Source organism: Oncorhynchus mykiss, chromosome 17, assembly GCF_013265735.2.
Source record: "Oncorhynchus mykiss isolate Arlee chromosome 17, USDA_OmykA_1.1, whole genome shotgun sequence".
Classification (NCBI taxonomy): domain Eukaryota; kingdom Metazoa; phylum Chordata; class Actinopteri; order Salmoniformes; family Salmonidae; genus Oncorhynchus; species Oncorhynchus mykiss.
Window position 1 is genome coordinate 21,693,993 of NC_048581.1, and position 27,500 is coordinate 21,721,492.

Consider the following 27,500-nt stretch of genomic DNA (forward strand, 5'->3'; position numbering starts at 1 on the left):
TTTATTTCAGTTGTATGGAATGATTGTCAAATAGATAAATCACCCTATAAGTCTGCTCAAATAACAAGATTCAAATGTTCTGATAATTATACTCACCAGAGGGTGAAATCGTCTTGAAAACTGTTTGTAACTCCAACATCCGCATTATGGAGCAGTGAATCGGTGCTGGATGATGGTTGCAATTGAGATCAGCTATGATGCTCCCGGGTGACGCAGTGATTAAGGGTGCTGTACTGCAGCGCCAGCTGTGCCATCAGAGTCCCTGGGTTCGCGCCCAGGCTCTGTCTCAACCGGCCGCGACCGGGAGGTCCGTGGGGCAACGCACAATTGGCCTAGCGTCGTCCGGGTTAGGGAGGGCTTGGTCGGTAGGGATGTCCTTGTCTCATCGCGCACCAGCGACTCCTGTGGCGGGCCGGGCGCAGTGCACGCTAACCAAGGTTGCCAGGTGCACGGTGTAGCCTCCGACACATTGGTGCGGCTGGCTTCCGGGTTGGATGCGCGCTGTGTTAAGAAGCAGTGCGGCTTGGTTGGGTTGTGTATCGGAGGACGCATTACTTTCAACCTTCGTCTCTCCCGAGCCCGTACGGGAGTTTTAGCGATGAGACAAGATAGTAGCTACTACAACAATTGGATACCACAAAATTGGGGAGGAACAAGGGGGTACAAAAAAAAAAAAAAAAAAGAGATCAGCTATGATGGAGATTTTAGCTAGTATTGATGGTTAAATCAGAGATCAGCTATGATGGAGATTTTAGCTAGTATTGATGGTTAAATCAGAGATCAGCTATGATGGAGATTTTAGCTAGTATTGATGGTTAAATCAGAGATCAGCTATGATGGAGATTTTAGCTAGTATTGATGGTTAAATCAGAGATCAGCTATGATGGAGATTTTAGCTAGTATTGATGGTTAAATCAGAGATCAGCTATGATGGAGATTTTAGCTAGTATTGATGGTTAAATCAGAGATCAGCTATGATGGAGATTTTAGCTAGTATTGATGGTTAAATCAGAGATCAGCTATGATGGAGATTTTAGCTAGTATTGATGGTTAAATCAGAGATCAGCTATGATGGAGATTTTAGCTAGTATTGATGGTTAAATCAGAGATCAGCTATGATGGAGATTTTAGCTAGTATTGATGGTTAAATCAGAGATCAGCTATGATGGAGATTTTTGCTAGTATTGATGGTTCAATCAGAGATCAACTGGAGATAATATAGTGGCCATCAGTTTTTGCAATTGGTCCATTGTTTTGAAATATTATGAACAATTATTACACACAGTTTTCTAGATCCACACCAGAGCCCCCCTCCAGCATCAGACACACAGCTGCGGGCCCTTAGTGGCGTTGGCTAGTATGTAAATGTGACAGGGGACCTGGGACAATGTTCTGACAGAGCGAGGCGATGACGCACTGACATAAGTATATCTCAGCTGTTGTTGTGACAAGCCACTCTGTAAAAGATGCTGCCCATTGAATCATCAACCGTACCGTGCCATCACAAAACAGGGCTCCGGGCTGGCACACACACAACAAGAGCATTTGGCCCCTCCAGCCTAATTACTAAGAGAGGAATTAACCGCAGTATAACACACACACACAAACACACACACACACACACACACACACACACACACACACACACACACACACACACACACACACACACACACACACACACACACACACACACACACACACACACACACACACACACACACACACACACACACACAGAGTTTTGTATTGCTATCCTTCTGGGGACCAAATAATTTATTCCCATCCAAAATCCTATTTTCCCTAAACCTTAACCTAACCATAACCCTAACCTTAATCCTAAACCTAACCCGTAACCCCTAACCCTAACCCGTAACCCCTAACCTTAACCCCAAAACCCTAAAATTATACCTAACCCTAACTCCTAACAGTTAACACCAACCTTAATTCTAAACCTAACCCTAATTCTAACCCTAGCACTAAACCTAAGCCCTAAGCCTGAAATATAATTTTTCCTTGTGGGGACCGGCAAAATGTCCCCACTTGTAAATCAATTTTCCTTGTTTCGCTATCCTTGTGAGGACTTCTGGTACCCACAAGGATCGTTCAACAAAAAAACACATATACACACACACACACATTAAAGAGACAGTAGCAGTACCAAGAATATTACCACACTCTGCCATTCATCACACGGTCACATGCCATGCCACATAAAACATTCCTATAATTAGGTCATGTAGAATAGATATAATTGCTCTGTAATTGTTGCTATTGTTAATGACCTCGTGTTTTTTAGTCATCGCTCGACTCTGTGTGATTTCACAGAGCGTGTGTGCGAGCTTGTGTGTCTGTTAAGTGTGTGTGCATGTAAAATATACTGTGTGTTTTTATGTTTGTGTGCATACAGTGCAACAGAGTGTAAGTGGATATTTCTTCACACTAATGGCGTCTTTAGCCAGATTGTTTCGATGGAAACCGCGTTGCCACGGAAACACTGCATGTCTTTGAAATGTCTCTCTCTATCGCTCACTCCCTCTCTCTTTCCTTCACTCCCTCTCCATATCTCTCTCCCTCTTGCTATCTCTCTCTCTTTCCTTCACTCCCTCTCCCTATCTCTTTCTCTCTCTCTCTCTCTCGCTCTCTCTCTCTCTCTCACACACACACTCTCATCACCCCTCTCTCTCCTTCTCTCTCTGTAACACTCACTTTCTCTATACCTCTTTCTTTCTCTTTCTATGAATCTGACAGTACAGCTGATGCCAGTCAAACAGTGTCTTCAGTTAGATGAGACATGGACCAGAAATGGAGAGTTGGTTGGTTGCATTTCTTCTCTCAGAGAAGTGGGAGGCAGTGGGAAATGTTTGGCAATTTTTTTTTTTGAATCAAATGTTACATATTGCAAAAAAGATACGGTTGAAAACTATTATGACAGGAGGAAAAAAAGATTAAAAGAGATGGGTAAAATTGAAGGAGGACTACATTGAGAGAGGAGATATTGCAGATGAAAGGAGGTGCCAATCTATCCCATTTGAATTCAGAGAGAGAGAGAGAGAGAGAGAGAGAGAGAGAGAGAGAGAGAGAGAAACCTGACACACTCAGCACACAGGGGGACAAAAACCTACCTGGAGTTGACAGCATGCCCTCCCCCATATGCCCCCCTAGACACAACTACGACAACATAACCAACAAAAATAGGTCACAACTCCTGCAGCTCTGTCGGACGCTGGGTATGTACATAGTCAATGGTCGGCTTTGAGGGGACTCCTATGGTAGGTACACATATAGCTCATCTCTTGGCAGTAGTACTGTAGACTATATCACTGACCTCAACCCAGAGTCTCTTAGAGCGTTCACAGTCAGCCCACTGACACCACTATCAGATCACAGCAAAATCACAGTACTTGAACAGAGCAATACTCAATCATGAGGCATCAAAGCCAAAGGAACTGAATAGTATTAAGAAATGCTGTAGATGGCAGGAAAGCAGTGTGGAAATCTACCCCAAAAAATATTAGGCAACAACAAATTCAATCCCTTCCAGACGATTTCATGGGCAAAATGTTTTACTGTAATAGTGAAGGTGTAAACTTGGCAGTAGAAAACCTAAACAGTATATTTGACCTCTCAGCTTCCCTATCAAATCTAAAAGTTTGTATATACTGTACTCTATACCATCTACTCCATCGTGCCTATGCCGTTCTGTACCATCACTCATTCATATATCTTTATCTACATATTCTTTATCCCTTTACACTTGTGTGTGTAAGGTAGTAGTTTTGGAATTGTTAGGTTAGATTACTCGTTGGTTATTACTGCATTGTCGGAACTATAAGTACAAGCATTTCGCTACACTCGCATTAACATCTGTGTGTATGTGACAACTACATTTGATTTGATGTGTACACCGAGGAATTTAAAACTTACTACACTCTCCACTACTGTCCCGTCGATGTGGATAGGGGGGTGCTCCCTCTGCTGTTTCCTGAAGTCTACGATCATCTCCTTTGTTTTGTTGACGTTAAGTGTGAGGTTATTTTCCTCACACCAGACTCCGAGGGCCCTCATCTCCTCCCTGTAGGCCGCCTCGTCATTGTTGGTAATCAAGCCTACCACTGTAGCGTTGTCTGCAAACTCGATGATTGAGTTGGAGGAGTGCATGGCCACGCAGTCGTGTGTGAACAGGGAGTACAGGAGAGGGCTCAGAACGCACCCTTGTGGGGCCCCAATGTTTGAGGATCAGCGGGGTGGAGATGTTGTTACCTACCCTCACCACCTGGGTGCGGCCCGTCAGGAAGTCCAGTACCCAGTTGCACAGGGCGGGGTCGAGACCCAGGGTCTCGAGCTTGATGACGAGTTTGGAGGGTACTATGGTGTTAAATGCTGAGCTGTAGTCGTTGAACAGCATTCTCACATAGATATTCCTCTTGTCCAGATGGGTTAGGGCAGTGTGCAGTGTGGTTGCAATTGCGTCATCTGTGGACCTACTGGGGCGGTAAGCAAATTGGAGTGGGTCTAGGGTGTCAGGTAGGGTGGAGGTGATATGGTCCTTGACTAGTCTCTCAAAGCACTACATGATGACGGAAGTGAGTGCTACGGGGCGGTAGTCATTTAGCTCAGTTACCTTAGCTTTCTTGGGAACAGGAACAGTGGTGGCCCTCTTGAGGCATGTGGGAACAGCAGACTGGGATAAGGATTGATTGAATATGTCCGTAAACACACCAGCCAGCTGGTCTGCACATGCTCTGAGGACGCTGCTGGGGATGCCATCTGGGTGGGTGTTTTACCTGGGGTACCAATGTAAGAAATAACACGTAAAAAAACAAAATACTGCATAGTTTCCTAGGAACGCGAAGCGAGGCGGCCATCTCTGTCGGCGCCGGTTATGTATCCAAAATGGAGATGTATGGAGAAACCACTTCTCCAATCTTTTTGGCTCTATAGCAAAGAACAAACAGCAAAACATATACATGATTGAATACAAATCATAAAATCTACTTTTAAAGAGTACCAGAACTGGACTGGATTCTTCGATTACATTGAATGAACTACAGGACAAAATACAAACCCTCCAACCCAAAAAGGCCTGTGGGGTTGATGTTATCCCAAAAGTGGAGACAAATTTGACCCCAATAAATACCGTGGGATATGCGTCAACAGCAACCTTGGGAAAATCCTTTGCATTATCATTAACAGCAAACTCGCACATTTCCTCAGCGGTAGCAATGTACTGAGCAAATGTCAAATTGGCTTTTTACCAAATTACTGTACGGCAGACAACGTATTCACCCTTGACAAACAAACAAACAAAAACAAACGCAAATTCTTCTCATGCTTTTGTTTTCAAAAAAGCTTTTGACTCAATATGGCACGAGGGCCTTCTATACAAATTTATTGAAAGTGGTGATGGAGGAAAAACATACGACATTATAAAATCCATGTACACAAACAACAAGTTTGCGGTTAAAATGGGCAAAAAACACATTTCTTTCCACAGGGCCAGGAGGTGAGACAGGGAAGCAGCTTAAGCCCCACCATCTTCAACATATATACAGTGCCTTGCGAAAGTATTCGGCCCCCTTGAACTTTGCGACCTTTTGCCACATTTCAGGCTTCAAACATAAAGATATAAAACTGTATTTTTTTGTGAGGAATCAACAACAAGTGGGACACAATCATGAAGTGGAACGACATTTATTGGATATTTCAAACTTTTTTAACAAATCAAAAACTGAGAAATTGGGCGTGCAAAATTATTCAGCCCCCTTGAGTTAATACTTTGTAGCGCCACCTTTTGCTGCGATTACAGCTGTAAGTCGCTTGGGGTATGTCTCTATCAGTTTTGCACATCGAGAGACTGACATTTTTTCCCATTCCTCCTTGCAAAACAGCTCGAGCTCAGTGAGGTTGGATGGAGAGCATTTGTGAACAGCAGTTTTCAGTTCTTTCCACAGATTCTCGATTGGATTCAGGACTGGACTTTGACTTGGCCATTCTAACACCTGGATATGTTTATTTTTGAACCATTCCATTGTAGATTTTGCTTTATGTTTTGGATCATTGTTTTGTTGGAAGACAAATCTCCGTCCCAGTCTCAGGTCTTTTGCAGTCTCCACCAGGTTTTCTTCCAGAATGGTCCTGTATTTGGCTCCATCCATCTCCCCATCAATTTTAACCATCTTCCCTGTCCCTGCTGAAGAAAAGCAGGCCCAAACCATGATGCTGCCACCACCATGTTTGACAGTGGGGATGGTGTGTTCAGCTGTGTTGCTTTTACGCCAAACATGACGTTTTGCATTGTTGCCAAAAAGTTCAATTTTGGTTTCATCTGACCAGAGCACCTTCTTCCACATGTTTGGTGTGTCTCCCAGGTGGCTTGTGGCAAACTTTAAACAACACTTTTTATGGATATCTTTAAGAAATGGCTTTCTTCTTGCCACTCTTCCATAAAGGCCAGATTTGTGCAATATACGACTGATTGTTGTCCTATGGACAGAGTATCCCACCTCAGCTGTAGATCTCTGCAGTTCATCCAGAGTGATCATGGGCCTCTTGGCTGCATCTCTGATCAGTCTTCTCCTTGGTTGAGCTGAAAGTTTAGAGGGACGGCCAGGTCTTGGTAGATTTGCAGTGGTCTGATACTCCTTCCATTTCAATATTATCGCTTGCACAGTGCTCCTTGGGATGTTTAAAGCTTGGGAAATCTTTTTGTATCCAAATCCGGCTTTAAACTTCTTCACAACAGTATCTCGGACCTGCCTGGTGTGTTCCTTGTTCTTCATAAAGCTCTCTGCGCTTTTGACGGACCTCTGAGACTATCACAGTGCAGGTGCATTTATACGGAGACTTGATTACACACAGGTGGATTGTATTTATCATCATTAGTCATTTAGGTCAACATTGGATCATTCAGAGATCCTCACTGAACTTCTGGAGAGAGTTTGCTGCACTGAAAGTAAAGGGGCTGAATAATTTTGCACGCCCAATTTCTCAGTTTTTGATTTGTTAAAAAAGTTTTAAATATCCAATAAATGTCGTTCCACTTCATGATTGTGTCCCACTTGTTGTTGATTCTTCACAAAAAAATCTTGTATTATTTATTTCACTCTTGTTTATTATCTATTTCACTTGCTTTGGCAATGTAAACATATGTTATCCATGCCAATAAAGACCCTTAAATTCAAATTGAATTGAGAGAGAGTGTTTTAAATAAATACTGTAGATGACGGAAGGAGTTAGTTGGGGAATGAAAGAGAGTATGCTGATTAATGGACAGAGAGAGAGAGAGAGAGAGAGATATTAGTGAGGGAAAACAGAATGAAGGGAGGAATCAGCATGAAGTGGAGGTGGACAGAGTTAGGCTGAGAGGAGAAGGAGGAGAGAAAGAGAGGGAATGAGCGAGAGAGGAGAGGGAGTGGAAATGGGAGTCAAGACTTGCAAAAAAACACACTGACAGGGTTGTGAACCACGTGTATCTCATTGTACTCTGTACTTGGCTCTACTCTGCACTCTAACCTTCTGTGCTTGTTAGAGAGAAGGGGGGGAGAGAGAGAGACACACACATGTGTTTGGCAGAAGTGAAACACCCACATAAAATCACTGGCCATTTTCTCAAGAGGTTGATCTTTGATGGGAAATCAAGGCTAGAGTAATTCCTACATTATGCACTCCCATTTCCTTGCATTCTCCAGGGACTCATTTTTCACTATTGATACATTTGATACAAATAAGTGGCTCCTCTCTATTGGCTGGGGTGGAATGGACCAATCAGCATGCAGCGCATCCATGTGTCAGTGATTAATTACCCAGCATGCTCTCCCGTTGTTAACGAGCTTAATCAACTCCTCGTGACGGGAGGTTTTCATTAACCGCAGAGTGCACAGGTCTTGTTCTCCTTCTCCATCCTTCCATCCTCCTTTCCTCATTGTCTTGGGCTTTTTTCTTCGCTGTCTCAACCAGACTCACCTACCTTCCTTCCTTCCTTCCTTCCTTCCTTCCTTCCTTCCTTCCTTCTTTCTTTCTTTCTTTCTTTCTTTCTTTCTTTCTTTCTTTCTTTCTTTCTTTCTTTCCTTCCTTCCTTCCTTCCTTCCTTCCTTCCTTCCTTCCTTCCTTCCTTCCTTCCTTCCTTCCTTCCTTCCTTCCTTCCTTCCTTCCTTCCTTCCTCCCTCCCTCCCTCCCTCCCTCCCTCCCTCCCTCCCTCCCTCCCTTCTTTCCTTCCTTCCTTCCTCCCTTTCTTCCTTCCTTCCTCCCTTTCTTCCTTCCTTCCTTCCTTCCTTCTTTCCTTCCTTCCTTCCTTCCTTCTTTCCTTCCTTCCTTCCTGTCCCGAACACCAGCCTCTCTGTCCTGGTCTTGTCCTTTAATCTGTCATCCCCATGTCCCTCGCCGTCAATCCATTTCAGTGTATTTCAGGATGTAATGGGCTTGGCTGACATGATGTGAGTCCTGCCAGGGCTGTAGACGTTACAGTAGCAGATCCAATAAGACAATTGGCCTCCTCCATCTTCTCCCTCCGTACACAGAGTGGCAGTTTGAGACACATTAGTGGAGACTGGAGGAAAAAAGTTAGAAATTTTGCAGAGGTTTGGAAAAAAGCAAGTGTGTGTGTGCACTCACACAGGAGTGTGTATGTGTACGTGTAATACAGATGAATTTGAAACACAAAGTGAGAGTCATTTATTTTAATTAGATATTCAGCACATTATTAAAACGTTTATTGAGAGCAGAACCTGGTGTTGGGAAACTGAAATAGAGAAGATGGTGAGGAGGAAAAAATATGTTGGGGAAGAGGATGATAAATCATTCCAGCTATTTCAAATCAACTATGAGTTGACGAGTTTCTGTCATTCTCTTTTTTTAATTATATATTTCTGGGCTGATTCACTGAGTCATTCACTGCTATGTCAAATAGGACCTATATTATTAGTGTCTTATCATAAGTAAGGGGACTCTGCTGTGTGTGTGTGTGTGTGTGTGTGTGTGTGTGTGTGTGTGTGCGCTTACTCATTCAAGGGTTTTTCTTAATTTTTTTACTATTTTCTATATTGTAGAATAATAGGGAAGACATCAACACTATGAAATAAGTGTTAACCAAAATAACCAACACTGTTAAACAAATCAAAATATAATTTATCTATAAGTTGCCACCCTTTGCCTTGATGACAGCTTTGCACACTCTTAGCATTATCTCAACCAGAGTAGTCACCAGGAATGCATTTCGATTAACATGTGTGCTTTGTTAATAGTCAATTTGTGGAATTTCTTTCCTTGTTAATGCGTTTGAGCCAATCAGTTGTGTTGTGACAAGGTAGGGGTGGTATACAGAAGATATCCCTATTTGGTGAAAGACCAAGTCCATATTATGGCAAGAAGAGCTCAAGTAAGCAAAGAGAAACGACAGTCCATCATCACTTTAAGACATGAAGGTCAGTCAATGCGGAAAATGTCAAAAACGTTAAATGTTTCTTCAAGAACAGTCGCAAAAACCATCAAGCGCTATGATGAAACTGGCTCTCATGAGGACTGCCACAGGGAAGGAAAACCTATAGTTACCTCTGCTGCAGAGGATACGTTCATTAGAGTTACCAGCCTCAGAAATTGCAGCCCAAATAATTGCTTCATGGAGTTCAAGTAACACACATCTCCACATACACTGTTCGGAGGAGACTGCTTGAATCAGGCCTTCATGGTCGAACTGCTGCAAAGGAAACACTACTAAAGGACACCAATAATAAGAAGAGACTTGCTTGGGCCAAGAAACATGAGCAATGGACATTAAACCTGTGGTAATTTGCCCTTTGGTCTGTTGAGTCCAAATTTGAGATTTTTGGTTCCAACCGCTGTGTTTTTATGAGCCGCAGAGTAGGTAAACGGATGATCTCTGCATATGTGGTTCCCACCGTGAAGCATGGAAGAGGAGGTGTGATGCTGTGGGGGGTGCTTGCTGGTGACACTGTCTGTGATTTATTTAGAATTCAAGGCACACTTAACCAGCATGGCTGCCACAGCATTCTGCAGAGATACGCCATCCCATCTGGTTTGCACTTAGTGGGACTATCATTTGTTTTCAACAGGACAATGACACAATACACCTCCAGGCTGCGTAAGGGCTATTTGACTGAGAATGAGAGTGATGGAGTGATACATTAGATGACCTGGCCTCCACAATCACCCGACCTCAACCCAATTGAGATGGTTTGGGGTGAGTTGGACCACAGAGTGAAGGAAAAGCAGCCAACAAGTGCTCAGCATATGTGGGAACTCCTTCAAGACTTTTGAAAGCCAATAGTGTGCAAAGCTGTCATCAAGGCAAAGGCTGGCTACTTTGAAAAATCACAAATCTCAAATATATTTGTTTAGCACTTTTTTGGTTACTACATGATTCCATATGTGCACTTTAATAGTTTTGATGACTTCACTATTATTCTACAATGTAGAAAATAGTACAAATAAAGAAAAACCCTTGAATGAGTAGGCGTGTCCAAACCTTTGACTGGTACTGTATGTATTCATGCATGTATATGTATGGCACCATATGCACATATAGTATGCGTGCATGGTAAATATGTTTCAAGCTGTAGAACCAGTGCATGAGCAGTCATATTGTATGACCTGAGTTTAACCACCTCTGTGTGTGTGTGTGCGTGTGCGTGTGCGTGTGTGCGTGCGTGGTTGTGACCATGGTTTGTGTGTGTGTGTGTGTGTGTGTGTGTGTGTGTGTGTGTGTGTGTGTGTGTGTGTGTGTGTGTGTGTGTGTGTGTGTGTGTGTGTGTGTGCGTGTGTGTGTGTGTGTGTGTGGAGGATGGTTGTGACCACGGGGGTTTGGTGCCGTGACCAACATGATATTCCCCACACAGAGGTCAGAGGTAGAGCCTGCTGGCTGTGGTGAGGACAGGCCTCAGCATGCTGATAATAAAGGTCACAGTGTATTTTACAGTCTGTTAAAATGGACATTATGCTGGAAAAATAACTCTATAATGCCCTTTTTAATGGACTGTAAAATACGCAAAACACTACTGTACATACTTGGTTTCTTTGGGATTCATTGAAGCGAACCACAGAACAGCTTCTGTGAGACTGCTACCTGGCAGCCACAAGATGTACTAGTTTGTTGACTAAAGTACAAAACCTGCACTTTTTGTCAAACATTGATTTGATTGTGATTTACGCATAACATTAACAGCTTCTTACTGTGAGAGTGGTTAATTGCTAAGCAACAGGAGCGAAAACTTTTTGCTAGTTTGTTAATGACATCGGAGTTAGGAGCCAGAGATTTGAGATGCTGAGGTTCTTTTTGATTTCATATTGTGCTGCTCACAAAATGTTGCGATGTCCTACCGCACTCTATATCTAGTTCCCATGATTGCCATCCCCATTTTCCAGAGCTCTTATTCTTAGTCTATTGGCTGCCCAGCAAATGAAACGAGAGCAACTGTGTAATCATTTCCTGGACCAAAAATAGCTGAGTAATTCAATCAAGACACTGTGGGTTCTTCAAATGAAGTGCATAAGAAAAAGCGACGCAACAGGAAAGACTTCAAAATAGGGTCATTCCTAATTAAACAAGGAATGTTAGATGAATTAACTCTGTGTGTATTTGATTAGCGAAGAAATTTGATGATGAAGCATGGTGAGCTTAAACCACAGAGCGAGACTGACAGCAGGATGAACGTGCTGGGGAGAAAATATGGAAAGACAGAGGTAAGATAGAGAAAAGACAGATAGATGGAGGAAAGACAGAGGGAAGATAGATAGATGGAGGAAAGACAGAGGAAATACAGAGGGAAGATAGATAGATGGAGGAAAGACAGAGGAAAGACAGAGGAAAGATAGATGGAGGAAAGACAGAGGAAAGATATATAGATGGAGGAAAGACAAAGGAAAGATAGATAGATGGAGGAAAGACAGAGGGAAGATAGATGGAGGAAAGACAGAGGAAAGATAGATAGATGGAGGAAAGACAGAGGGAAGATAGATAGATGGAGGAAAGACAGAGGGAAGATAGATAGATGAAGGAAAGACAGAGGAAAGATAGATAGATGGAGGAAAGACAGATAGAGGAAAGATAGTTGGAAGGGGAGAGAGGATAAAAGGTGGATTGAAAGAGGGGAGTGAAGTGGAAAAACAGTGTTTGAAGGATAGGAAGGAAAGGATGTGTCTACGATAACGCAGCTGCTACTTCAATGTGTGAATGTGTGTGTTTGTGAATCCTTCTCTTGTTCTTACTCTCTCTCTCTGGGAGTTCTTAGGTTTTTCCTGTTTTCTCAATTGAGACTCCTCTCTATCTCTCGCTCAGCCCCAACTGCCACCCCCTCTCTCTCTCTCTCCCATCACCCCTATCTCTCTCTCTCTCTCTCTCTCTCTCTCTCTCTCTCTCTCTCTCTCTCTCTCAATCCTCTCCCACCAGGGCTTGTTAAGCGGAGGGCTGATATGTCGTTCTCTCCCTGCAAATCTAATTGGAGACAGGCTTTCATTGGCATGACATGGAGATGAGTTGCCAAATCCTTTCAGACCCGCTTTAGACTGCTCACACACACACACACACACACACACACACACACACACCACAGTACACATTGACGCAGCAGAGGAAGCAGCTAGCTCCGCCGCCGACGCCAGGCGAAGCCACCGTGACGATCTGATATAAATCAAGCTCACAACACTTCAGAGTCTCAATAGGTTTAAATAATAGCCGCCCTCAACACTGCTCCCCATCCCAGCACATCTTATAGAAACGGGTGACATAATGTAAAGAAGGAAGCGATGGAAGCACTTTTCTGTATACTAGACTCTGCATATATTCATTCATGTGTTGCAGAGTGGTTGATGTGAGGAGTGGTTGAGGTGTTAGAGTCACTATGTTAAAGACGGGTTACTCACATATTATGCTTCATCCCAGTACAGTACGTTACAAATCCTCAGGGAGATGCAATAGGTTACAGTGTTGTATATCTACTGAGGCTGGTTGCTGTCATCTTTATGACCAACGGGATAATGATGATAGTGAGTCATTTAAGCTACTGTACTTTACTAGCCTCCTTTAGCTAATGTCTGCAACATGCAGCTGTGTAGCAGCAGAAGTGGTGCCACTGCAACACATAATATGTACGCGTCGACTCGCGTGACTTCGCGCTGAACAATCAAACTCGCATAGCACAACGCCGACAAAAGCATGTCAAAATTCAAACAATACTCTTCAGAGAGTTACAATAATAGGTATTTTTCCATCTCGAAGAAAAATGTCCTTTCTCTGCTCTCTTTTATTCATCCGTTGAGCATCTCTCACATCACTCATAGGTTCCATCCATAATGGCACCCTCTATCCTATTTTGTGCACCACTTATAACCAGGGCCCATACAAGTGTTGGGCATCACATCACAGTCAGTTGGGCTAGTGAACACTGATGTGAGTGGACAGGACATGCAACTTGGTCGCTGATCAGGAACGAGACGAGTTTGACCCTGCTGGCCCTGCAGGACACTGGTTGGCACCTCGCAGACATGAGCTAATTGAGCTTTAGGACTTGGTGTGAAGAAGATAAACACGAAGAGTAAAAAAAAAAAACACTGACAGACAGTAATTCCATTAGGAGAAAAAAAAAAACAAGTGAATTGATGAGGATATTAAAGAGAACATTAGACTGATTAGTTGTTATTCTATGAATAATGGAATAGGTGTCTGCTGATCCAAGTGAATGACATTTGAGAAAGAGAGAGAGAAAAGAGAGAAAGAGAGAGAGAAAAGAGAGAAATAGAATGAAAAGAGAGAATAGAATGATCGAGGAAAAGAGCGGAAAGAAGTCTTCAAACGAAATTACATCTGTATCCGCACAGTGATGAATAATGTAGGACAGAGAGAGAATAGCGAGAGAAGTGTGTAAAGGTGTGAAGAGGAGAGATTAGGGCTCAGGATAGATTGAGAAACGTGGAGGATCAAGAGGAGTCAATGGCTGCCGTGGATTTGCGGTTGATTGACAGGAAGTTATGGGAAGGGACAAACACAGCATACATACAAAAACACTCACCTTAGAAATGTACATGACCCTCAGAACATATGGAACGTAGTCTAAATAGCAACGGATTTCAATAGAAAGGTTAGAGTTTAAGGGTGCGCCTGTGATGCGTTTGTGCACGAGCATATTATTTTAACATGGTTATTTCAAGTGAAGTGTCTCCTGACTGTCAACGCTTCAGGATTAATCCCCCAACCTCCCCTATTCTACTTCCACACTTCCGTCCCCCATTGACACGGAATGTGATTACCTCATCAAAGCAGAAGCTAGGTAACGGATCAAGCCATATCTGTCCCTGTGGGGGAGATGGGAGATGTAACAGGGGGGGAAGTGGGCTTTGATGTGGAGTGGAGCGAGTAGACCTGAGCCAGGGAGAGTTCAGCACAGCCTGCTGCATGAGTAACATGGAGCCACAACCTATGGACACGCCCATACACACAGAGTCACACACAGAGCTGTCACATAGGCAGGCCATGCTTGCACACGGGAACATGCAGATATCGTATGGTCACACATATTCATTCCCAAACTAACGGTATCGCTCGCTCACTCACTCACTCACTCACTCACTCACTCACTCACTCACTCACTCACTGTGTACACATACGGTGGGGTCCAACGTTACACCCTTGATTAAGATTAGAAAAAATTACTATAAAAAATGAATAATTAAAATACTGTGCTGTATTGTATGCTAAAAAAAACATTATTTTATACTTATACAGTTGCTCAGAGAAAGAGATTTTGTTCAACAAGTAATAATTTTTTTGTCTCAAAAAAGTAGGGTTAAAAATGATTGACAACCCTGTTTTCAAAACCTTCAAATACCTCACCTTGGGAGGATAACGTAACTGAGCCTTTTTCTAAAATGTTTTATGAGTTGGAGAACACATTGGGAGGGATCCATACAGAATCCTTCCAGATCCTTGATATCCTTCGTCTGCGTTTTATGGGATTGTCCTCCTCAAATCAAACCACATGTTTTCAATTGGTTTCAAGTCTGGAAACTGACATAACTATTGCAAAAAGTTGATTATGTGGCCAGTTAACCATTTTATTTGTGGAATTTTATGTATGCTTGGTATTATTGTCTTCCTGGAAGAGAAATGGTCTAAGATCCCTTCCAATGTGTTCTCCAACTCATTAAACATTTTGGGAAAAGGCTTAGTGCCATTATCCTTGTAAGGTGAGGTATTGAAAACAGGGGTGTCAGTAATATTGACCCTTGCCTTTTTGAGAAAAAAAACTGCATCTATTTCGCTGAGCAAATGTATTAGTATAAAATAATATACTTTTCCATTTGTGTAGCATACAGTACAGCTGAGTATTTGAATTATTGATTTTAAACAGTAATATTTTCTTATCTTTGTGTCAATCATTTCAAACCCCACTGTACAAATGAGCAGATTCACGCAGACATCACGCACACACACACACACACACACACACACACACACACACACACACACACACACAGGCATGTTTGTTTTACTATCCTTGTGGGGACCAAACAATTGATTCCCATTCAAAATCCTATTTTCCCTAACCCCTAAACCTAACCTTAAACCCTAACCACTAACCCTAATTCTAACCCTGATCCTAATTGTAACCCTAACCCTAACCGTAAAACTTAACCCCTAAACCTAAAATAGCCTTTTTCCTTAGTGTGACCGGTGAGATGTCCCCACTTATCAGAATTTTCCTTGTTTTACTATCCTTGTGAGGACACACACACACACACGCACACTCACAATCTCGCTCACACTCACTCACTAGTAATCGTACACACACTCCCCCACTGACAAACTCATGGACACAAATAGACCCCTGATGTTCAGCTGATGCAGGGCGTGAGCTTTTCATACAGTTCCTCTGATGTCCCTTAGTTCCAAAAATAATGCATCTCAACCATCACGTCCTCATGGGTGACTGAACAACATCGCCCCCTGGACCTCCTTTGAGTCTCCAGATGTTGTTTGTGTGTGTGGCCGCCCCATGTGCTGTACGTGTACTATCCTCCTTTACATCTCATTTCCGTTTGACCGTTGACCTGACGTCCCGTTCTTCTGTCTTCCCTCTCGCTCTTCTCTCTCTTCCCCGTGTTTGCAGGACGACCACTCCATGTTCTTCCAGTTTGGCCCGTCCATAGAGCAGCAGGCCTCCATCATGCTGAAGATCATGGAGGAATACGACTGGTACATCTTCTCCATCGTCACCACCTACTACCCCGGATACCAGGACTTTGTCAACAAAGTGAGGCAGACCAGACCTGGGTTCAAACACTATTGGAAATTAGTTCAAATACACTATGTATACAAAAGTATGTGGACACCCCTACAAATTTGTGGATTTGACGATTTCAGCCACACCCAATACTGACAGGTGTATAACATAGAGCACACATCATTCCAATCTCCATTGACAAACATTGACAAACATTGGCAGTAGAATGGCTTTACTGAAGAGCTCAGTGACTTTTAACATGGCACTGTCATAGGATGCCACCTTTCCAACAAGGCAGTTCATAAAATTTCTGCCCTGCTAGTGCTGTTATTGTGATGTGGAAACGTCTAGGAGCAACAACGGCTCAGCTGCGAAGTGGTAGGCCACACAAGCTCACAGAATGGGACCGGCGAGAGCTGAAGCGAGTAGCGCGTAAAAATCGTCTGTCCTCCGCAACACTCACTACTGAGTTCCAAAATGCCTCTGGAAGCAACGTCAGCACAAGAAGTGTTCGTTGTGAGCTTCATGAAATTAGTTTCCATGGCCGAGCAGCCGCACACAAGCCTAAGATCACTATGTGCAATGCAAAGCATCGGCTGGAGTGGTGTAAAGCTCGCCGCCATTGGACTCTGGAGCAGTGGAAATGCTTTCTCTGCAGTGATGAATCACGCTTCACCATCTGGCAGTCCGACGGATGAATCTGGATTTGGCAGATGCCAGGAGAACGCTACCTGCCTGAATGTATAATGCCAACTGTAAAGTTTGGTGGAGGAGGAATAATGTTCTGGGGCTGTTTTTCATGTTTTGGGCTCCTTAGTTCCAGTGAAGAGAAATCTTAACGCTACAGCATTCAATGACAGTCTAGACGATTCTGTGCTTCCAAATTTGTGGCAACAGTTTGGAGACGGCGCTTTCCAGTTTCAGCATGACAATGCCCTGTGCACAAAGCGAGATCCATACAGAAATGTATTTTCGAGATCGGTGTGGAAGAACTTGACTGGCCTGCGCAGAGCCCTGACCTCAACCCCACCAAAAACCTTCGGAATGAATCGGAACACCGACTGCGAGCAAGGCTTAATCGCCCAACATCAGTGCCCGACCTCATTAATGCTCTTGTGCCAGAATGGAAGCAAGTCCCCGCAGCAATGTTCCAATATCTAGTGGAAAGCCTTCCTAGCAGAGTGGAGGCTGTTATAGCAGCAAAGGGGGGAGCAACTCCATATTAATGCCCATGATTTTGGAATGAGATGTTCGACGAGCGGATGTCCACATACTTTCTGGCACTCCAAGCAAAGTATTTTAAAAATGGCATCCATTTTCTCCTGTTTCTATATCTTATTCATCGTTGTTCCTATGAAACCCCTATGAGAGATGCCCCACACCCAACCTATTCTTCCTATGAAACCCCTATGAGAGATGCCCCACACCCAACCTGTTGTTCCTATGAAACCCCTATGAGAGATGCCCCACACCCAACCTGTTGTTCCTTTGAAACCCCTATGAGAGATGCCCCTCACCCAACCTGTTGTTCCTATGAAACCCCTATGAGAGATGCCCCACGCCAAACCTTAAAGCTCAAGTACAACTCTAGAGCTGAGCTGGCACACTACTAGTCTTACACCTGCACAGCTAAACCCAAGAGAGGAGCCAGAAGACTGCCAGACAGACAAACAAACTGTTTACTTTTCAAGTGGTGTTTCTTGTGTGGATATTGGAACAGAACGTCAATACTTTTCTTTCCTCGTCTTCCTCCTCCTTCTCCCCCTCCCTCCCTCCCTCCCTCCCTCCCTCCCTCCCTCCCTCCCTCCCTCCCTCCCTCCCTCCTCTTCTTTTCCTCATCCTCCCTCACTCTTCTACCTCCTCCTCTCTTCTTCCTTCTCCTCCCTCTCTCCTCTCCCCCCACCATAGATCCGGAGCACCATAGAGAACAGTTTTGTGGGCTGGGAGCTAGAAGAAGTCCTCCTGTTGGACATGTCTGTGGATGACGGAGACGCTAAGATCCAGAACCAGATGAAGAAGCTGCAGAGCCCTGTCTACCTGCTTTACTGCACCAAGGAGGAGGCCTACACCATCTTTGAGGTGGCAAACTCTGTGGGACTGACGGGATACGGGTACACCTGGATTGTACCGTCGCTAGTGGCCGGCGACGCCGATAATGTCCCCGCCGTGTTTCCCACAGGTAGTTAATGGATGGGGTTAGAATGGGGGTCAGGAGAAGGGTAAAAGGTTAAGGTGCATACTGATCCAGGAGCAGTTTATTCCCCCCAGCTTTTAAACCTTTTAAAAACGGAAAATACTAAACTGATCTTAGATCAGCATCTCTGGGAAACTTAATCCTACTCTGGGTGAGCTCAGCTGTAAAGGGTGTTGGATTTTGGGATTACAAACAAGTTTTTAATTCATGTGGCACCTCTGTTATTTGAGATGGCTCTCTTAACCTCTCTCTCCACCTCCCACCTTTTCACCCCTCATCCTTCCACGTCTTCCCCTACCCCCCCATTTTCTTCTCGTTTTCCCTCTCTCCTTTTCCCCCTCTCTCTCTCTCTCTCTCTCTCTCCTTCTCTCAGGGCTTATTTCGGTGTCGTATGACGAATGGGACTACAGTTTGGAAGCTCGGGTGCGGGATGCAGTGGCTGTCATCGCCATGGCGACCTCCACCATGATGCTGGACCGGGGGCAACACACGCTGCTCAAGTCAGGCTGCAACGAGACCCCTAACAAGAAGGGCTCCAAACAAAGCAACTCCAATGAAGTGCTCAAGTGAGTGCCCTAGATGTGGGGGTGGAAACATAGGGTGTAGTATGGTAGAGACTATAAGGGCGCTACTGACCTGCAAAACGACTAACCATCATCTAAAACGGACACTTACCTTAACCCTTAACCCTGACCCTAACCAAATGTTAGCCAATTCTGAAATGAAATATCCGTTTGTCTGTCTGGAGTGTCCATATAGCCTTTTCCTTATAGTACACACACACCTAGACACACATACAATACCCATGCACGTACACACTCTCACACACATACACAAACTCGCACACACACACACACAGACCTTTGAGGAACATTGTCCTCTGTTTAGTCATCCCAGCAGAACCTGAAGAGGTGGACATGTACAGTCTTTTACAACAGCCTTCGTCTTATTTTACCATTAACCACAATAATCATGAAAGAAAACATATTTTTCTTTCTTCATTTACTTGTTTTGTTATCTGACGCATTACAGTACAGAACATTACAGTACACTCAGTACATGAATAATTAATCTCCATTTAGCTTCATAGGGCTTTGCTTTTAGTGCCTGCATTGTTCATAGATTATGTGACTAATTGAATGCTTGGGGACAAACGGATTAAATTAAAAGAGGTCCAAAGAACAGTAGGAGGTTAGGAGGTGTGTGTGTGTGTGTGTGTGTGTGTGTGTGTGTGTGTGTGTGTGTGTGTGTGTGTGTGTGTGTGTGTGTGTGTGTGTGTGTGTGTGTGTGTGTGTGTGTGTGTGTGTGTGTGTGTGTGTGTATGTGAGTGTGTGTTAAACTCCCTTCCTCTAGCACTGTTATTGGGGTACTGATTGAGTTTCATGTGCAGTCTAATACGGGTTGGGGATTATTAATGCTGCTCTTATTAGACAATATATACTTGTACAAAAGCCGTTAACCCTCTCAATCCTCCACGTTCCTTTTCTAAAAATAAACATAGTTGTATTTTTTGTGGTTGGTTTGGATTGTGGATTGGAATATGTGGGTTGTTGTTATTGTGTGTGTGTGTGTGTGTGTGTGTGATAAGCAACCTGGGTGAAAGTATAACATTTTTGGGATGTTTATTTGTTTTCTTATCAGATGCAGTTATGCGTACACGTCCCTCATCGCAACTTCCAAACAACAGGAATAAAATAACACAAACACAAACCCATGAATATTTCAATCCCCAACGGAGTTCCTTCTCTGTCACTGAGACCCAGAGTTGGTAGTTAGGGCCTGGCATTCAATCTTCCTCCTGGAGTACACCTGGGACCCTTGTCAAAACACACACACACACACACACACACACACACACACACACACACACACACACACACACACACACACACACACACACACACACACGCCTGGGACCCTGGGGTGTTTCTACCCTAACCAACCTCATTCCTTCATCTCAGGGCTGAGCGGAGGTACAGAATGAGAGGTGATGGTGACCCTAATGCCTCCCCTAACTCCTGGAAAACCTGCCCCCACCACCCCCCCAACCCCCCAGTAACAGACATTATGCCCTGTAGACCCTATGTGCGTGACTCGGGAATGTGGTGGATCCATGCCACCGGAGGATAGATAGTGTAATGCTAGATTTGCATGCCATGCTGTCAGACAGTGATGGACTACAGCAGGGGGGGCTCAGTGACTCACACTCTCTGTTTGGGGAGGAAGTGTGGTGTTGTGTCTATGTCTGTGTGTATGTCTGTGTCTGTCTGTGTGTGCATGTGAGCGCGTGCGTGCCTGTGCATCACATTCTCTGCTTGTTTTGGGGGGCAGGTTGACCTCATGGGGATATAGCCTCTGACTGGAGGGTTCTCTCGTGTTACTCCCTCCCTGCCACTGAGGAGAGGACAGAACAGGAGGTCTTGTGTAATGAGAAAATGTGCTGGAAGTGGTTTTGGATGATGAGCTGCTATGGGGCTTATTGGTGTGTATGGCTAGGGAGGCAGAGAGGGGAGAGGTGTGGGATGAGAAGAAGTGTGTATGTGTGTAGATGTGGGGGAGGGGAGGAAGTGTGTAATTTTCTCTTACGCATACAGGGGGGGGTCCTATCTCTACAAAGTGGAGACTGCACCCCTCGGTGGTTCCCCAGATATGGGCCCGGATCAGCATGGCCAATGTAGATCTTAAACATCTCAAGAAAATGCACATTGTTGTCTGTTCTTCTCAATGAGGGATCTGGGCGCTCCTTTGGGAACGGATGCTTTGGCGTATCAGTGGCCTCGTACCCTGAGCTATGCGTTTCCTCCAATGCATCTGATTCACATGTATGGGATCAGTGGGTTTGGCCCTTGAAAGGTTGAATTTGACGGCTAGGGGTTTAGCCTTGAACGTGATTACGACTGTACAGTTGGCGCGTCACACACTCTACGAGAGGGTTGTATACATATAAGTGGCGTACGTTTGAGGGTTGGTCTGGTTACAGGAGTTTCTCCTTTTCAAAGCTCTTTGGTGGACATTTTGATGTTCTTGCAATAACCTTTTGAGCAGGGCCTTTTTCACATTGGAAGCATTCAGTGGAGCAAAAAAGTATTTAGTCAGCCACCAATTGTGCAAGTTCTCCCACTTAAAAAGATGAGAGAGGCTTATAATTTTCATCAAAGGTACACTTCAACTATGACAGACAAAATGAGAAAAAAAAATCCAGAAAATCACATTGTAGGATTTTTTATGAATTTATTTGCAAATGATGGTGGAAAATAAGTGCAACAGGCAAAGCATCAATAAAGACTAAGATGGAGTTGTACTACACCGGCTCTGACGCGCGCCGGATGTGGCAGGGCCTGCAAACCATTACAGACTACAAAGGGAAGCACAGAAGTAGTTTAGCTCGTCCGGTAGGCTCGTGTCACTGGGCAGCTCTCGGCTGTGCTTCCCTTTGTAGTCTGTAATGGTTTGCTTGCCCTGCCACATAACACGAGGCAAATAACACTGAAACATGCATGAGAGCACCAGCTGTCATTCAGAGCCTGAGCAGCGACCTTAATTAGTGCTGAAAATTCACTTTTTTGGGGGGGGTGTTGCTACTGAATCCCTGAAAGCGCTATCGGACAGAAACTTTAGGGTCCGTCTCTATGGGCAGAGGCGGTTTCAATGCACCTAGTCCTGTGATTCTGGGACTTTTCTAAATGTTGTCATTGTCTCAACGTTCAAAATTAATTTAAGTCATTGCAAATAGACAAAGCTGTTTCTCGGCTTGAGAACCTTCTACAGCCACAAAACTCACTGTGCACTATCAACTTAACCTCTCTAGGGTTCGTGGGACGCTAACGTCCCACCTGACCAACATCCAGTGAAAGTGCAGGGCGCCAAATTCAAACAACAGAAATATCATAATTAAAATTCCTCAACCATACATGTATTATACACCATTTCAAAGATAAACCTGTTGTTAATCCCACCACAGTGTCCGATTTCAAAAAGGCTTTACGACAAAAGCATACCATGCGATTATGTTAGGTCAGTACCTAGTCACAAAAAAACACAGACATTTTTCCAGCCAAAGAGAGGAGTCACAAAATGCAGAAATGGAGATAAAAGTAATCACTAACCTTTGATGATCTTCATCAGATGGCACTCATAGGACTTCATGTTACACAATACATCTCTGTTTACATTGTTTACATCTCTGTTTACAATCTCTGTTTACATTGGCGGGTTGTTATGTTTTGCCTCCAAAACATCCGGTGAAAGTGAAGACAGTCAATTTACAGAAATACTCATCATAAATGTTGATGAAAATACAACAGTTATGCATGGAATTAAAGATATACTTCTCCTTAATGCAACCGCTGTATAAGATTTCAAAAAAGCTTTACGGAAAAAGCACACCATGGAATAATCTGAGTACAGCGCTCAGAGACCAAAACAAACAATACAGATTACAGATACCCACCATGTTATGGAGTCAACAAAAGTCAGAAATAGCATTATAAATATTCACTTACATTTGATTATCTTCATCAGAATGCACTCCCAGGAATCCCAGTTCCACAATAAATGTTAGTTTTGTTCGATAAAGTCCATAATTTATGTCCAAAGACCTCCTTTTTGTTTGCGCATTTAGTATAGTAATCCAAATGCGCAGGCAGTAGGTCCAGACAAAGTCAAAAAAGTTATATTACAGTTCGTAGAAACATGTCAAACTATGTATATAATCAATCTTTAGGATGTTTTTATCATAAATCTTCAATAATGTTTCAACCGGAGAATTCCTTTGGCTCTGTCGTAACCAGCCGCGACCGGGAGGTCCGTGGGGCGACGCACAATTGGCCTAGCGTCGTCCGGGTTAGGGAGGGCTTGGCCGGTAGGGATGTCCTTGTTTCATCGCGCACCAGCGACTCCTGTGGCGGGCCGGGTGCAGGGCGCGCTAACCAAGGTTGCCAGGTGCACAGTGTTTCCTCCGACACATTGGTGCGGCTTTCTTCCGGGTTGGATACGCGCTGTGTTAAGAAGCAGTGCGGCTTGGTTGGGTTGTGTATCGGAGAACGCATGACTTTCAACCTTCGTCTCTCCCGAGCCCGTACGGGAGTTGTAGAGATGAGACAAGATACTAAAAAACAATTGGATACAAGCTACTAAAAAACAATTGGATACCACAAGATTGGGGAGAAAAATAAAGAAATGAAAGAGAACGGAGCTAACTCTCACAGGCGCGTGCCTGACTGTGCACATGGCCTTCTGGGAGACCCATGACTCGATCAGCTCTCATTCTCTCCCACTTCACAGTAGAAGCCTGAAACAAGGTTCTAAAGACGGTTGACATCTAGTGGAAGCCTTAGGTGCCTTATGACCCCACAGACACTGTATGTTGGACACTGTTACTCCATCCTGTGTGTGTGTGTGTGTGTGTGTGTGTGTGTGTTTATTGGGCATCTGATGGGAGTAATTACTGATTTACAGTTCATGAGGGTTGCCTCATCACACATGAAATTTTGGAAAGATGTGACCTTTTTAACCCTTCGAAACAGCCCCTATGACCCCAAGTTAAGGCACTTCCGGTTGTCACAGGAAGCTGAAAGTAACACAGGCTCTGTGTGTCTGTAAGCCTCACACTGTGTTACTCCCCATTGACTGTGTGTGTGAGTTCAGAAAATCACAGAATTCACGTAGAGCTCTGAAACCCGCCTTAACGGATTTGTCTGAACACATTGCAACTGGATCTATAACTTGTTTGAAAAAATAACATTTCTTTAACCATCACCAAACGGACATTGAATTATTTCTCGTAAATTACGATAGATAAATGGCGATTCTTTTTTTCCTTACACGTGTAGGTTTTTGTACTTTGACGTGAAGTGGTCAAATTAGCTCTGGATTACCGTTTTTGTACTTTAATCCCAGAAAATGGGCCTCAACTCAAAAAGCATTGAGGCCTCAACGTTATCTTGTTTCTTGGCTAAAAGCCCATTTGGCCAAACCTGTGCTCACCAAGTTTCATCTTCGAAGTCTTTTCCTTTTAGGAGAAATGCCCATGTCCATTTGGTGATGTTTTGTTCATTTGCAATAAGCAGCCAGTCGCTATCTGGTGAAATTTTCCAGTACAGCAGAAAAATGACAAAAAATGTCAAATGTTCTAAAACGGAAACGAAATGTCCAAGAGACTTTATTCGATGACTTTCTGGAAGACCGAGCCCTGGGGCACGACCTGAGGTCATCGGCCTATTTTAATAACACTCACGGACGTGTTGTAAGGGACCGTACATTTGCAATATGGAGATTCTCATCAACCATATGGGTAATGCCACTCGTGTCCTTTATGTAGTTTAGGGGCTCGTAAGTAAGCATTTCACTGTAAGGTCTACACTTGTTCTATTTGGCGCATGTGACTAATACAATTTGATTTGATCTTGATTTGATCTATATGGGGCTCTGACATCTCAGGCCTCATGAGGCTCTGACAGTTCAGGCTTCTCGGGTAAGTATTCGGGAAAAGGTGGCTTCTAACACCCCTTTTTGGAGCCGGTGGAACCTGTGTGTGCTTGGCCTACCGTGGGCATCCTAGTTTGGTACACTCTTAGCCGGCTTCGGGTGTGATTGTATGTCCACATAGTATGTTATACCAAGTGACCGACTGAAATTAAACGTGCAGTTATGAATATAACTACTGTTCCCTGAAGGAGGGAACTAGGCATAGCGTATTTTGCCCCCACGCTGTCAAGGGGTTTGGGCTCGCTGAAGAGCAGTACTGAATTGAGGAAATTAATGCAAGCCCTGGGTGTGATTGGCTCTTTGGATGTGATTTCAGTTTTTCAGGTGAATATGACTGGTCATTGACTCTCCATAGTATGTTATACCTCGTCCCTCCTTCAGGGAACAGTAGTTATAGTCATAACTGTACGTTTCCTTTCCGTCGGTCACTCAGAATAACAGTATAACGCAGGAGATGAGAAGCAGGTATAGGGAGTGAAGGTTTAATATAGACAGACAAGCAATTGAACAAGAACACCATCTGGACATAAACACAACGCGACAAACAATGCTACTACAGGGAACAATACAGAGGAGCAGACGTATATGCTGGGGCAATCAACAAAGTGAAGGAGTCCAGGTGAGTCCAATGAGCGCTGCTGCTCGTAATGATGGTGACTAGTGCGTGTAAAGAAGGGTAGCCTGGTGCCCTCGAGCGCCAGGGAGGGGGAGCGGGAGCAGGCGTGATAGAACCCCCCCCCCTCCTCTCTAGGGGCGCCAGCGTCCCACCCGGGCGAGCTGGATGGGCCGGCTGAGGCGTAACAGCCTGACAATCCCGCTGCGGTGTAGAAGCCCTATGGGTCATCTGAAGCATGACGTGGGATGGGAACCTGCCAAGCCAACCGTGGCAAGGAAACCTCTAAGGCGTGACAACCTTAGTATCGAGATATTGTGTTTCTATTCCTGTGCTCTACACACACACACACACACACACACACACACACACACACACAAAACACAACACACACATCTCTGTACTACACTCTACTGTAAAGTATGTGGTGCCCACGGTGGTCTAACACTCCTGCAGGTCGCTCATGCGTGTAGTACGTCTGGCATGTTTTTCTCATCCTATTTCACCGATAAAGTGGTTTTACCTCAGGCTGATTCAGGTAAAGACTACATCATAGAAGCTCTAAATGGCTGCCACACACACACACACACACACACACACACACACACCTGGGACCCTGCCATTGAAGGCGGCTGTGGTGTTTCCACCCTAACCAACCAATCTCATCTCAGGGCTGAGTGGAGGTATATAATGAGAGAATACAGCCATAATTTTGTTGGCTAATAAATCATTGTCCTTTTTATTGGGGTAGAGATGTATTTAGTGGACTATTTCATTGTGCTTTTGGGCTATTGAGTTCAAATGTCCTCTCCTTTTGACAGAACCCTATAGAACTGGATGAGAGAACCCATCCCTATCTTTCTGTCTCTCGCTTTTGTGGTTTCGCTTTTGTGGTTTCTATCTTTCCTTTTTAATTTTCACTCTTTTATGTTCCCCTTTATCACCTTTTCAGTCTCTCTCTTTGTCCGTTTCCTCTACCTCGTTCCCACTTTGCAATCTCTCTTTCTCTCTCATTCACTCTCGTTTCCTCCCCCTTTCTTTCTGCTTCTCATTATCAGCACCATTCACTCCTCTGCTCAGATGCAGTCCATTCCTGCCAAAAAGCTCTTTCAATTAGCTGAAGTTGAATCGGAAGGCCCTCCATTCCACTCCTCTCTCTCCCTCTAGAAAGCATTGTGTGTGTGGAAGGCAGCCGCCAGCACCTCCTCTTCCCTGAAACTCTCCCTATCAGACTAGTTATCTCCTATCTTTCAACTCTACTACACACGGCTACTCTGTCTTTGTTTCTCTCTCTGTCTTTCTCTCTCCGTCTCTCTCAATTCAGTTCAATTCAAAGGGCTTTATTGGCATGGGAAACATATGTCTCTCGCTCTCTCTCTGTCGCTATATTTCTCTCTCTTGCTGCCTCTCTCATAACCTCTCTCTGTCGCTCTGTCTCTCTCTCTCTGCCTCTCTCATAACCTCTTTCTGTTTCCCTCTCTCTGTCTCGGTCTCTCACAACTTCTCTCTCTCCCCCTTTCTGCTCTCTCTCCTTCTCCAAACAATTAGTCCATATTTACTATATAGACGCAAAGTATCATTCATACAGTATATAAACATGAATTCATGTCTCTCTGTGTCTCTCTTATTAATGACTCATTCATATACCACGAACCATTGGAACAACCAATCGGTAGTCCACACAGTCCCTTAATTATTGAAATGCTCAGTCTGTCGGATCAATGCTCACAGATACATAGCCTTGGCATGTTGACAATATGCTGTTTGTATGAGGCAATTCATTTAGAATACGTCATTGTTCACAATATCTAATACGCGAGTAGGGGACACATCTTGATAACGCTGCATGTCCACACATTGTGTGCTGTTGTTCATCATTCAAGTGGACATGTTGACAAATAGCCGCGTGGAGTTTTTCAGTACCTTAGCCAGTTCCTTGAAGCCTCACAAATAGCTTCAGGTACTATGGGTTGTG

The 27,500-nt window shown here is 44.1% G+C and overlaps 1 protein-coding gene across 2 annotated transcripts in view; it reads left to right on the forward strand.

Annotated features, from left to right (window-relative positions):
- Positions 1-27,500, forward strand: part of LOC110495101 (glutamate receptor ionotropic, NMDA 2B) — a 119,680-nt gene that overhangs the window by 45,309 nt on the left and 46,871 nt on the right. For both annotated transcript variants that reach the window (XM_036949373.1, XM_036949372.1), the window contains exons 4-6: positions 16,119-16,262; positions 18,141-18,411; positions 18,800-18,992. In XM_036949373.1, the coding sequence (XP_036805268.1) occupies positions 16,119-16,262; positions 18,141-18,411; positions 18,800-18,992 (608 nt within the window). The remainder of the gene's footprint in view (positions 1-16,118; positions 16,263-18,140; positions 18,412-18,799; positions 18,993-27,500) is intronic.